This window comes from Eleutherodactylus coqui, chromosome 8 (assembly GCF_035609145.1).
Source record: "Eleutherodactylus coqui strain aEleCoq1 chromosome 8, aEleCoq1.hap1, whole genome shotgun sequence".
NCBI classification, from domain to species: Eukaryota; Metazoa; Chordata; class Amphibia; order Anura; family Eleutherodactylidae; genus Eleutherodactylus; species Eleutherodactylus coqui.
Window position 1 is genome coordinate 69,332,444 of NC_089844.1, and position 14,698 is coordinate 69,347,141.

General features: G+C 45.5%; 1 protein-coding gene across 1 annotated transcript in view; it reads left to right on the forward strand.

Moving 5' to 3' along the window:
• Positions 1-275: 275 nt before the first annotated feature.
• The window catches only part of PDE11A (phosphodiesterase 11A), a 472,505-nt gene continuing 458,082 nt past the window's right edge, over positions 276-14,698 (forward strand). Inside the window, exon 1 of the mRNA XM_066575784.1 lies at positions 276-1,307. Coding sequence (XP_066431881.1) covers positions 531-1,307 — 777 coding nt within the window. The 5' untranslated portion in view covers positions 276-530. The remainder of the gene's footprint in view (positions 1,308-14,698) is intronic.

The following is a 14,698-nucleotide window of genomic DNA, read 5'->3' on the forward strand; positions in this document are numbered from 1 at the left end:
TCAGCAGTTCCTAAAAGCAGCCACTAGGGGGAACTCTTACTGCTGCTGGTATGGCTCGTGTTCTGCTTGCGCTGTAGAAGCAGAAGGAGGCAGCAGCGCAATGGTTAATGTTAACCCTTTCCTGCACACACGCTCCACCCGGAGCTATTTGCATCACTGGGAGGTTCTATGGCTGCTGGGTGACACCTACAGGAGCAATCTGCTGCTTCAGTACATCTTTTGCAAAGCACAGAGAGAACACGTCTGGCTTCCTAGGATTATAACCTGCTGTTGCACAAAGCTTTATTATATAGCACATACACTCCAGAAGATGATGACTGAGAAGGACACTTGGAAATATTAGTTATATAACATTGGCATCATTTGCAGAATTGAGGGAATCCCCAAAAGAAGACAGTGTACAAGGGATTGGCTGGGAAGTAGCAGGTGCATGAAGACCACAGACATTCCTCACAAGATGCTTCTGCAAACTTGAGGATTATCTCCTTGAAATTCAATTTGGCAAAGCCAAAGGAGGCGACATTGCAGAGATGACAGAGCCAGAGTTGGACTTCTCCAAAGTGGAAAGTTTCTTGGACAAGCATCCAGATCTTTTTGAGGATTATCTCATCAGGAAAGGGAAACACTACATGGTGGAGAAGTGGCTGAAGAGGAACCAGATGTCCAAAGCATCTTCTATCTCTTCTACTGATGAGAAGAGTAAGGAGTGTTGGGGTAACCGAGGAGATGGGTTGCAGAGGAGAGCATCTCAGAAGGAGCTGAGGAAAAGTTTTGCACGTTCTAAGGCCATTAATGTCAACAGGACCTATGATGAACATGTCAACTCCAGAGCCCAGGAACCCTTGACTAGCATGAGGAGAAGAGCATTGCTCAGGAAGGCCAGCTCCTTACCACCCACCACTGCACACATTCTCAGTGCACTGCTAGAGTCCAGGGTCAGCATTCCTCAATATCCATCCACTGCTATTGATTACAAGTACTACTTGAAGGAGCACAATGAGAGGGAGTTCTTCCTGGAATTAGTGAAGGACATATCTAATGAGCTCAACCTCACCAGCCTTTGCTATAAGATCTTGATCTTTGTCTGCATCATGGTGGATGCTGACAGATGTTCTCTCTTCTTGGTTGAAGGTACAGCCAACAAAAAGAGTTTGGTGTCAAAATTCTTTGATGTGCATGCAGGAACCACTCTGTTACCTTCCTGCCGCATGGACAATTCCAATGAGGTGCAGGTGCCCTGGGGAAAAGGGATCATAGGTTATGTTGCAGAGCATGGAGAAACGGTCAATATCCCAGATGCTTATCAGGTAGGTCACTATTCCTCACCTGATGCCTCAGTGTATTTGTCACTGGTGGGGTGTCTTAAAGGGTGCAAATGGAAGTGGAGCTATTCTTGGTAGACTATGGAAGCTGAATTGTGTGATTGAGTGTTAAGGACCATACTGAACAAGATTCTAAGAACACCGCAGTTATACAGTGGAGCCTAGTAATGACTGGAGGGAGGGGCGAGCCAATAATGCTGGACTGGTGGCACAGCCCTTGATAAGTCATAAATTAAGACCGGGAGGATAGACATGACTCCTTGGTTAATAAAGAGTAGTCAGGTCTATCCTCCTGGTCTCAATCATCAAGGGCTATGCCACCAGTCCAGGAATTCTGGCTCTCCTCCCTAGCCACTGGTGCGGTTGAGTGGACATCCTTTGCCGGAGTGCCTGCCTAGGAACAAGGGTGTACAGTTCACTAAGGCCAGTTCCGGATGACCATATAAAACCATGTCCGTCATATGGATCCATATTACAAACGTGTTTCAAGAGACCTTACATCTGTATGGCATCAATTTTTAATCCGTATTTGCCTCTGTATTTTTATTGTGTTCTGTTGAGCAAATATTGATCTGTATTCACCCAAATACAGAGGCAAATACGCAAAAAAATAGATCATGCTGCGTTTTCGTAAAAACAGTCCTAAAAAATACGGCCATGTTATTAGCCCTATAGATTTGCATTAGCTCCTTATTCCCTCAGTCAGGACCAAATCTGGAGTAAAAATGCACTCATCCTAGGGCCCGCCTGCAGATGGCCCTGTCGGATCCCACTGCGAGAATTTTCGTAGCGTGATCCGACCAGCGCCCCTGCAGGGATCAGTGCGGGTCTCACCTGCTCCCGTGGCTCCGGCTTTGTGATGTGCCGGCCAGCCAGCGCATGTGCAGAGCGGAGCCAGCTCGGCACTACTGACATTTCTGTGCTGGCCTCTGCGAGACCCGCATAGAAATAGAACATGCTGCGATTTGTTTTCCGCGTGTGATTTCACACAGGCAAATCACATCCGGCTGCCTAGGATTGCGTTTTCTAAGGCCATCCTATGGCAGCGACTACGGGTGGAAATTCTGCGGGAAATCCTGCCGTGGAATTTCCTCCCATGCGCAGGGGGCCTTAAGCGGCCTATGGGCTGTTCCACACTGTCACTTTCACATACGTCTCACGTATACAAGAAACATCCATAAAGAAAAGTTTAAAAATATGTAAAGTTTTAAAGTTCAGCACTAACATTTAAATTAACTTTTTTTTATTAACTGTAACTAGGGCTTAATTTTGCAGTAGGACTAATAGCTCAAGACTCCTCAAAAATCCTGAAAAAGCATTCTGCATCCTCAAAAATCCAAAACACACACACTTTTCTTTACTTTTTTGTGGACAGAAAAGCATAGGAGTTGACGCTTTCAATCCCACAATAAAAAGAAAAATGCACGGAAAGATATGCCTTACTAAACTTAGTCCAATCTACATCGTCTGACTACGTTTAACCCGCTGTAGCCTATGGGTCTGTTAAACGCTACGTTTTCATGTTTTGTTTTTTTTTGGAGTAAAATTTGTGACTTTCACGAATGACCATATGATAGTGTGAAGGGACTCAAAGTGAGGCGTTTGTCCCCTGTTGTGTTACTTTCCTGTCCTCATTTAGGACTCCAGTGAGGTCTGGTGACTCCAGTGTCTCCTGAAGCCCTTGGGAATTATAGTTGTCAATCACTGATTAGCGTTTGATGGTAATTCTATGATATACAATACAGCACCCAAATATATTCTTGCTAAGGCATTGATTGATCTTCAGGTTTTATCTGTCATCTATCTCCCTGTCTACCAAAACCATAATCTGTTACTGTATATGGATTACATCCCTGAGCTATAGGATCACTGCACAATGTAACCCCACCGATCACTGTAGAGTACTGGGAAATATCAGACTAGCTCCAAAGTTACTTAAGATGAACTGGTTAAATTGTATCTTGTGATTATTTGATACAGCCTGGTATAACACAGACGTATTCCTGGGTTTATGAGGATATATCTTTTCTTTCTAGTATTAGTAGGCATTATTAATTTCCTGTGACTTTCTTTTCCTTTTATTAGGTTTACGTTGACCTATATGATACATAGTAAGCTGACAGCATTGTAACTTACAGCAGCAGTTCCTCTTATGTCCATTACTTGCACTACACCACCTTGGTTATTGGTTAGAGAGAACCTGTCATGTCCCCACAGCACTATAAACTAAGCCTGGGTGCTGTTAGGGGAGGTGACAGGGGGTGATGTATTTTTTTAACTCGCCCACTCCTGCGATCCAGCGGTGTTGTCCTCTGAAGATCACGCGGGCAGGAAAATCTGACTCAGATTTCCTGTTCCTGCGGAATAGCGTTTGATCGCAGGTAAGTATAAAAAGCCCCAAAACATCACAACCCCTAATAGCACCATAACTAAAGGCCCATTTAGACAGGACGAATGTCGGGCAAACCATGCACGGGAGCTAGTATCGCTGGTTCGCTCACAGAGCGGCCAGCAGTGGTGTGGGGAGGCTGCCGGAGATTTCACTCCTCGTTCTCCCCAGCTCCTCTCCATTGACTTAACATAGTGGCCGTTCAGTACTGAACAGCTGCTATTTACACTGAACAATGATCGTTCAGCTCATTGGCCATTGTTTATGCAGCATAAATGATGGATGATGAGCTGATCACTCAGTGTAAATAGCAACCATTCAGTACTGAATGGCCGCTATGTTAAATCAATGAAGAAGGGCGGGGGAGAACGAGGAGTGAAATCCCCTCCAGCTGTCCCGCTGTGAGCCAGCGATACTAGCTTCCCTTCAGCAGCACGTGAGCGACTATGTGCATGGATGAGTGTTTAAATGCTGTGTGGAAGAGCCATTCTGCTTAACTAATAAGGTCCTAGAGAAATAGACACTTTGTAACAATTTTAGGCTGGATTCACATGGGCGTATATCGGCTGGGTTTTTACACCTGGCCGATATAAGCTGCCCCTCTGATGCATTGGTTTACAATTAGAGATGAGCGAGCGTACTCGGATAAGCACTACTCGCTCAAGTAATTGGCTTTATCCGAGTATCGCTGTGCTCGGGTCTAAAGATTCGGGTGCCGCTGCGGCTGACAGGTGAGTCGCAGCGGGGAGCAGGGGAGAGCGGGTGGGAGAGAAGGAGAGAAAGATCTTACCTCCGTTCCTCCCCGCTCTCCCCTGCAGCTCCCCGCTCCGTGCCGGCACCCGAATCTTCAGGGACGAGCACAGCGATACTCGGATAAAGCAAATTACTCGAGCGAGTAGTGCTTTTCCGAGTACGCTCGCTCATCTCTAGAGAAAACCGAAGCCGTTATAAACCACTTCTGTCTTCTCCTCTGGGTCCTCGGCTGTCTCTGTCATCCGAGCACCCCACCTGCTTTTGCTAGATTTCAGGAGCAGTAACTGTAAACACTCGCTATATAATTACAAGTTTAAAGCCCAGCACTAAGGCCGCATGCACACAGGTGGGTCAAATTCCACATGTGAAATCCAGCCATGGCAGCCGAGGCGTCCGCACGTACCTAGTTTCTTATCGCTTCATCTGGACTGCGGATGGTCTGCATGGTGAGCCATCAGACATGCATAGTATAGAATTTTTTTACTTCTACTTTTCCACAACCTTTCTACAATGTCAATTGAAGTCATCCGTGCTGAACCCACGCTAAAATGGGGCATGCTGCGATTTTTTTATCTGAAAGCGGAAACCACAATTGTTTTCCGCTCATGTGCATGAAAAATCACTTTTCCCTAGCATGCTATGGGCGATATTTGCTGCAGAGTCTAGAGGTGGACGCCTGCACCGGATTCTGCAATGCAAATCTGCCAGTGTGCATGCACTCTTAGGGCCATATATTTGCAGCACTTGGTTCTTATCGGGTTAGGCTGCCTGTCCACCGGCGTTACGGTATCCCGCGGCAGATCTCCGCCGCAGGAGCCGCTGCCTGGGAGCAAGAGACTGTAGAGAGGATCTCTGCTGTAAGCCTATCTGACAGATAGGATGACCAAGGAGAATCACGGTAATTCGCAGCATGCTGTGAATTGCCGGCTGCGAACGGAGAATCACTATGATTCTTCGCTTGTGGAGAGCGGCGCTTTCCCCGTGGCGATAATCTGGCCACGGGGAACGAAATGTAAAAACGCCCGTGGACAGGCAGCCTTAAAGAGCATTTACCAGTAAGAATGATCAACAGGAAATAAAATAACCTATGTCCGCTGCCGGGAAAGCTGAGTGATAACCAGTATGGCTGGCTTTACTGTTTCCCCAAGTTGGTTGTAATTCAGCTCTCTTCGAGTCCTGAAGAGTAAACTTGTATAGAGAAGCAAAGATACATCTTCTACTTCTATATTGCTCCATAATTAGGCTGATCTGTCATCCAAGAGTATGAGAAAGCGGTAGCACCCAAGTGGTCTAACCCTGCTATACTGGCTGCTACACTAGTATCATCCAGTTTTCCTATAATGAAACGCTAAATAGAAGTTTTAGCAACTACAGAGAAGGCCATGTCAAAGATTATAAGAGGCACATAGAAGGCCATGTCAAGGATTATAGGAGGCACATAGAAGGCCATGTCAAGGATTATAGGAGGCACATAGAAGGCCATGTCAAGGATTATAGGAGGCACATAGAAGGCCATGTCAAGGATTATAGGAGGCACATAGAAGGCCATGTCAAGGATTATAGGAGGCACATAGAAGGCCATGTCAAGGATTATAGGAGGCACATAGAAGGCCATGTCAAGGATTATAGGAGGCACATAGAAGGCCATGTCAAGGATTATAGGAGGCACATAGAAGGCCATGTCAAGGATTATAGGAGGCACATAGAAGGCCATGTCAAGGATTATAGGAGGCACATAGAAGGCCATGTCAAGGATTATAGGAGGCACATAGAAGGCTATGTCAAGGATTATAGGAGGCACATAGAAGGCCATGTCAAGGATTATAGGAGGCACATAGAAGGCCATGTTAAGGATTATAGGAGGCACATAGAAGGCCATGTCAAGGATTATAGGAGGCACATAGAAGGCCATGTCAAGGATTATAGGAGGCACATAGAAGGCCATGTCAAGGATTATAGGAGGCACATAGAAGGCCATGTCAAGGATTATAGGAGGCACATAGAAGGCCATGTCAAGGATTATAGGAGGCACATAGAAGGCCATGTCAAGGATTATAGGAGGCACATAGAAGGCCATGTCAAGGATTATAGGAGGCACATAGAAGGCCATGTCAAGGATTATAGGAGGCACATAGAAGGCCATGTCAAGGATTATAGGAGGCACATAGAAGGCCATGTCAAGGATTATAGGAGGCACATAGAAGGCCATGTCAAGGATTATAGGAGGCACATAGAAGGCCATGTCAAGGATTATAGGAGGCACATAGAAGGCCATGTCAAGGATTATAGGAGCCACATAGAAGGCCAAGTCAAGGATTATAGGAGGCACATAGAAGGCCATGTCAAGGATTATAGGAGGCACATAGAAGGCCATGTCAAGGATTATAGGAGGCACATAGAAGGCCATGTCAAGGATTATAGGAGGCACATAGAAGACCATGTCAAGGATTATAGGAGGCACATAGAAGGCCATGTCAAGGATTATAGGAGGCATATAGAAGGCCATGTCAAGGATTATAGGAGGCATATAGAAGGCCATGTCAAGGATTATAGGAGGCACATAGAAGGCCATGTTAAGGATTATAGGAGGCACATAGAAGGCCATGTCAAGGATTATAGGAGGCATATAGAAGGCCATGTCAAGGATTATAGGAGGCACATAGAAGGCCATGTCAAGGATTATAGGAGGCATATAGAAGGCCATGTCAAGGATTGGTATTTATCAACATTTTTCTTTTACTTTAGAGAATTGCTCTTTAAATCCGAATGGTGTTTTATCATTTTATCGATGCTGCTCTTGGCTAAGGATGCTGAGCGGATAAGTCTCATTACCGATTCACTGACCTGGTGTTCTTTGGTGCTGCTTCATGACTTACATACTGTTGAGGTGTGATGTGCTTCGTGACTTGCAGTTTAGCGAGAATATATTTGCAATGACTGCAGACCATTTATTGAAGCATGCAAGGCTGGTTATGCTTGAGGTGCAAATGTTCCATCAAGTAAGGGCTCATTCACATCTGCATTATGGCCTTTTGTCCCTCTGTTCCGGTTTTAGAGAAGAGAAATGGAATTTAAACTGAATTAAACCTTTCCATTTTTTCCCCATTGATTTCAGTAGAAGACTACAGGAAGTAATCAGCAATATTCATAAGCTGCAGCTTGCCCCACCTATCCCACCCTCCCATCACTGATTGACAGCTGCCTGCCTATTACTGTGTATAGAAAGAGCTGGCAGTCAGTGGCTGGAGGGTGGGGCTAGCTGCAGCTTCTGAATATCCAGCCAGTACTACTTCTTGTAGTCTTCTATATTTGTTGCTACTGATAAAATGTAAGTTTATGACAAACCAGATACATGAAATAGTCATATCGCTGCAATCTGCAGGACTGTCACTACCTTAGGGGCCATTCATACGGAGGATATATCCCATCAGTGCATTCCAAAGACAGGACATGGACCCATTATAGCCAATTAGGCTATTCACATAAGCGCTTATTTATGCCTACCTATGCTTTATGTGAGAGAAATCGCTACATATCCTATTCTTGTTCATATCATGCAATGTCCACTCAGATAGCACATAGATGGTGCTTTCATGGACCATATAAGGCGGCACATGGAGTCCATATGTTTTGTTTTTTTTACTTTGGGCCAGAAGTCAGTCTGTGTATTGCTTCGCGGTGCCTCTGTCCAACACTCCTTACTTCTGTGATATATCATGCAATGAGTTGTGTCCATTTCCTATGGATTGTTTGTGGATTTGTATGGAGAAAACCTGTGAGAGTCTCCATATAAAACTGGAGACAGTCAAGACGTCTGTGTCCATTAGCCTGAAGGGCAGCATTTCAATTGCAAGCAGCTGTGCAGTGTGTTCAGGCTTGGCGCTTGTGGGCAGTTGGGGTGGTCTTTTTTTCCGTTCCCATAGCTAGGGGATGGAGAACTGGCTGCTGACCTGGGGCTTGCTGGAGTATGGGGAAGATGTCAATGTTGGTGAAGGTGGTGGCTCAATCTCTGCTTTAAATTTCCCACTTCTGGATCTGAAGTCTGCAGCCCGATCGTCAATTGCGGAGAAGAGGCCTGAAGTAGGCGTGCTACTGCCGCTACACAAAACTGCCTGGAAGTTAGAGGCACCTAGAGCAGTGAAAGAGGGAGCCCCCTGGCCCTGTTGGGCTCTCCAAAGTAGTAGGTAGTGGGGGTTCATGTGGCAGTTCATACATGTTATGTTGAGGTTGCTTACGTTCTTGCCATGTTTTAAATGCTTACAGGAGATCTTACAGATGACCGCTGTTCTGTCATCACCTGCAGGCTGCACAAGTCCAGTGAGCAGACCTAGATGTGGGCCTGATGTTGGTGCTGCTGCGACTAGTAGTAGTTGATGGTGATGGTACAAGCCTTATGTTTCTCTGAGACAACTTATTCAATGTCTTAGCAGAATGCTGCCCTTCCTCCTCCTCCTGCAAGTTGCTGTGATGACTCTCCCTGCCTGTCCATGTTGGATCAAGTACCTAATCAACTTCCACCACTTCTTCCTCTTCTTCGTCCTTCTCCTCCTGAATGAACTCTGTTACAATGAGCACCTGGAAGCTCTGATTCCACATCCTCCTAAATACACATTGCTTGTGAAGGGCTCACTGTGTGCACTGACCCATCCTAATCTTCCTCTTCGAAGGAAAAAAAAATGGTTGTGCGTCAGTGCATTCAGTGCCTTGGTCTTCCTCCTCTGATTGTTTGGACTGCCCGGTTGACATCCATAACATTGAATGATCAAACAGCTCCTCAGACTGATCCATGTGGCCTGTTTCAAAAGGTAAAGTATAGAGGGCATGCTCATGATCGACTGGTGCAGACTAACTGCTGTGTGCCTGTGACTAGGAGGAAGTAGAGATGGTGGTACTTGAGGCATGCTCTGTCATCCACTCTATGACCTGTTCTGTTTGCTGCAGATATAAGCATGGGCAGAACCACTTCTAAGGAATGGCAGCGGGCTTGCCTTCCCTTCTGCAGAACGTGGAGCTATTGCTTCAATGGGAGCCACTTAAAGTGCCAACGTTGACCATCCTCTACCACCTCCACCATCACCATTACTGACACATTCTTTACCCCTTGATTTCTTCATGTTCCTTTTTTGTTTTGTTGTTTTTACTTCTTTTTTTTTTTACTTTTTAGTGTAGTTTTATGTAACTTATCAGCTAACTTTGTATTTTGCAAAAAACCACAAGTAGCTGCGTAAGTCCTGCGAATGATTTGTAGTGCATCAACATCATCTGAGGTCACTGACACACACTCTGTGTATTTACTGTTTCCCTGTTTAGGATTCTTTTTGGTTTATAGTCAGTGAAGACCCCCCCAACAACTAACAGGGTTGCAACCCCTGGGTGGCACGATATGTGAGAACAGAAGGGCACAGAGTATAGCTTGTATCTTTGTGAACTGACTGTTTTGCTCAGAGTAATTTAATTCCCCTCACCTCACTGCTATCTGCATAAAGCCTGCAAATAATTCAGTGTCCGGACTTGTGAGTTTTTTTCACATTTTGCTATTGATCTACATCACATATCTGGCTGCAGCAATGTTTGCCAGAAAAAAAACAGCACTGCTGTAAATGTGGTTAACCTTGTTTTTCAATACTGAAAAAAATGTCGACAATGCTTTTTCAATTAGTTAAAAACAGTATACTGCTGTTTACAAGGCAAGTAATAATAATCTTTATTTGTATAGCACCAACATATTCCGCAGCACTTACATAGACAGGGGGATACAGAAAGGCAAAAAGTACAAACATTACAGAACCACGGTTACATGTAGTAATCAGTTGGTGGAAACAATAGGGGTGAGGGTCCTGCTCCAACGAGCTTACATACTACAAGTAATGGGGTGATACAGAAGGTAAAGAGGCTGGAGATGTGCACGGTATGGTGGGGTGGAGAGTGAGGGATGCTATATATACAGACAATGGTCATACATTTAGCTGTGTGACGGCAGGATCGGTATGACTGCAGGAGCGGTTTATGATGGCTAGCAGGGATTGCAGTCAGTAGGTCAGGGAGCATGTTATCAGGCGCAGTACAGAGGGGTTTGTTTAGGGAATGCAGTATGCCTCCCTGATGTGTGCCCAAATGGATGCTTCAAATAGCGGACCCTTCTAACCGTATGGCACTGTAACAAGCGCTCAGTGTGATCTTTGCTATGCACTACTGCAATAAAACATACTTGTGTGTCTTACGTCTTTCTTAAACAAACATGACAAAGGCCTCCTGCAGACGGCCGGGTCAAATCCATCTGTGAGAATTCTCGCAGCAGGATGTGAGCCATGCCCCTGCAGTGACCACCTCCTCCCGACATCTCCTCCGCTCAGCTACAAGCCGGCTGCCGTGCAGCCGGCACATGCGCAGAGCAGAACTGGCGTGGCGTGTCATCAGTGACGTTTCTGTGCGGGCCTCTACGAGGCTCAAGCAGAATTAGAACATGCCGCGATTTGTTTACCGCGCAAGTTTTCACGCGGTCAAATCGCGGCTGTCTGTATAGGATTGCATTATCTAATGCAATCCTATGGCAGCGGGCATGGGCGGAAATTCGGCAGGAAATCCTGCAGCGGAATTTCCGCCCGTGTGCATTTACCCAAAAGTCAGTCGTGTGACAATTTATCAAACTCAACTGGAAGTCACTACACAGTTATAGAGGAGTCATGTGTGACATTTTGAGACATTTTTGTGCCCATCTAATGCAAATCTGCTCCATTTTTCTGTTGCTCAGGGATCTTTCGCACGGGACAGAATCGGCTGCACGACACACTATAAGGCTGGGTTCACACAGGGCAGATTTGCTGCGGTTTTCCATTGCGGTTTTGCCGCAGAAGAAATGCTTCTGCGGCAAAATCTCTTTAAAGGTTAATATTGGCTTGCGGATTTTCCTGTGGAAAAATCCGCAAGCGTTTTTTACTTTTTGCCGCAGATTTGGCTGCGTCCATAGAGGTCTATGGACAAAAAAGCGCTGCAGAAAAGACAGTAGAATGGACATGCTGCATCTTTTAAAACCGCGACGCAGTTGCATTTCAGCACTGCGGCTGTGCCGAAAAAATACGTCCTGTGAGAACAGCTTTTTGGCAAATCTCATTTGTGCTGCATTGCACTGCAAATGCAGCAGTTTTGCTGCAGTGCGGATATGCAACGGCAATCCGCGGCAAAACCGCAGCAAATCCACCCAGTGTGAACCCAGGCTAACCCACTAAATTCTGCCCGAACATCTGCAGCCTACCTGCAGATTTTGATGCAGAATTGACAATGGCTTGAAACCTGCCTGCAATTCCGTATCAAAATCCGCAGATAGACTTGTGGATTTGGGGTAGACTTCTGCAGCTGCTGATTTGGCTGCGTCCAGCGGCGTAATTCTGTCCGGTGTGAAAGGTCCCTAAATGGACATGGAAAAGACTGTTTTCTAAGTGGCTCCCTATAGCTATCATTTTACTGATTATATATTTATTAACGTTTTTCGGATTCCCTCTAGATTGGGATACCAGGTGTTCTTGGCTTTGATACAAAACCATCTGCTGCTTTTGGCAGAAATGGATGTTTTAGTTCATATTGTACAGTTCCCTTGTGTATGAACAAACAGGATAATTTTTTAGTAAAGTAAAGGCAGCTTACTGCAGCTCAGTCCCATTCAAGTGAACAGTGCTAAAATATATGGAGCTGTGCCTGCTAAACAATGAAGGGGCCGCAGCCACTTTAATCAGCTGATGGGTAGGGGTGCTGAGAGTTGGACTGCCACCAGTCTATCAATGGCTTATTTTAAATGGGTTGTATGCTCTTGTCTGTAGGATAAGCCATCAATTGTAGATTGGCGGGGGTATCTGCTTCCTGAGATCCCTGACAGTCAGCTGTTCACTGGGCCAATGTGCTTGTGCATTGAGTTGATTTCTGCAGGTAGCAGACAGCTCAGTTCCCACTGCAGTGCAAGGCTTGGTACTACAAGCAGGGTTCTCATTGAAGTGAGTCCTGTAGGCGAGCGTGCGAGGTTCGTATTAGAAGGGTGTTTAGTCTGAGTGTGTTAGCGTATTGGAGTGTATGGGCGGGGTGATGTACAGACAGGAGGGAAGTGATGTATGGTGGCGCGGCACCATGGAGAGCTTTGTGGGTGAGGAGTTTAAATTTCATTCTGCAGTGGATGGGCGGCCAATGCAGTGACTGGCATAGTGTAGAGGTGTCCGTGAAACAGTTGGATAGAAAAATGAGTTTAGCTGACACATTTAGTATGGATTGGAGAGGGGAGAGTATGGTGCAGGGAAGGCCAATGAACAGTGAGTTGCAGTAGCCAAGTCCGGAGTGGATGAGGGCGACAACGAGTGGCAATATTTCTGAGGTGCACGAGGCATGTTCGGGCCAGAAATTGAATGTGGGGGGTAAAGGAGAGGTCAGAGTCCAGTGTGACCCCAAGGCAGCAGGCGTGCTGTCTGGGGGTTATGGTGGTGCCAGATACTGATATGGAGATGTTTGGGGGAGGTCAGCTGATTGAAGGTGGAAAGAGAAGGAGGTCAGTTTTTGAGAAATTAAGTTTGAGAAAGAGGGAGGACATGGTGTTAGCGACAGCAGACAGACAGTTGGGGATGTTTTGGAGGAAGGGTGCAGAGATGTCATGGGAAGAGGTGTATAGCTGGGTGTCGTTAACGTAAAGATGGTATTGGAGGTCGAATTTGCGAATGGTTTGTCCAATTGGGGCTGTGTAGATAGAGAAGTGGAGGGGACCAAGGACCGAGCCCTGGGGGACCCTGACAGTGAGAGGGAGAGGAGATAGAGTCAGCAAAGGAGACGCTGAAAGAGTGGATAGAAAGGTAGGAGGAGAACCAGGTGAGAGCAGTTTCCTTTAGGCCAATAGAGTGAAGCATACTGAGTAGGTCGTGGTCAACAGTGTCAAATGCAGCAGAGAGGTCAAGGAGGATTAGTAGGGAGTAGTCGCCTCATGGCTTTGCCATCATCAGGTCATTTGATACTTTTGTCAGGGTGGTTTCGTAAGGGATTAGACCAGGTGTTCTAATAATTTAGAAATGAAGGGGATGTTTGAGATGGGTCGGTAGTTGGCAGCATCTGTTAAGTCAAGGGTCAGTTTCTTTAGCAGAGGGAATATGATAGAGTGTTTGAATGAGGATGGAAAAATACCAGAGGTCAGGGAGAGGTTGAAGATAGTGGTGAGATAGGTAATGACAGCTGGGGAAAGGGACCAAGGGAGGTGAGAGGGAAAGGGTCGCAAGTGTAGCTGGTGGGGTGAGCAGCAGAAAGCAGTCTGGAGACTTCTTCCTATGTTGTTGATTCGAATGTAGCGAGTGACTGGGTGATGGATGCAATGCTGAAGAGACCAGGATCTGGGCTAGCCATGCCGTTTTTGGAGATTTCTTTTTGGATGTTGTCTTTTACTTTTAAAAAGTAGTAAAACATAAAAAAAAAACTATAGAAATTTGGTATTTCTGTAATTGTACTGATACACAGAAAAACGTTCAAATTACTTTTACTGCTCTGTGAATGCCCTAAAAACTATCACAATTGCATTATTTTCATTCACCTCCCATTTAAAAATCTTTTAATGTTTTTAAGTACACTATATGGCACAGTAAATGGTACCATTTAAAAAATACAACCTGTCCTGCAAAAACAAGCCCTCATATAGCTATGTCGATGGAAAAATAAAAAAGTTATGGCTCTTGGAATGCTGGCCGAAAAAGTAAAAAAATCTCAGGTTTTGAAGGGGTTAAAATATCTGCTTAATATTGGTCAATGAAAACACTCTTATTTAGGCCAGGCTCAGATGGCCATAATTTGCTGTGTGCCGCCTGCAGAAGACTCCACCATTCTGTGATTCTATGAGACACGCGCTGCCGATCGCCATGCGCTATCTTGGCATGTATGCACGCAATATGGGAAAGATTGAACATGCTGCGATTTTATTGCGCGCAAATTTTGTGCAATTAGTGTGAGCACCAACATCACCGCCTATGGCAAATTGATACAGCATATTCCGCACATGGAATACACTGTAACAATATGTTTATGTGAGTCCAGCATTATGCTCAGAGACTGAAAAATTGTCCTGCTCATGCAAATACACTTTGCTACAATGTATCAGTGAGGAGTGATTTTTGCTCTAGCTCAAAGTGTAACTCACAGAGAACTGCCTAGAGATATACATTGTAAGAAATCTCTTTTTTAGCATTGTGAACCAATAGAATGACATCACACTTGTTTAGGA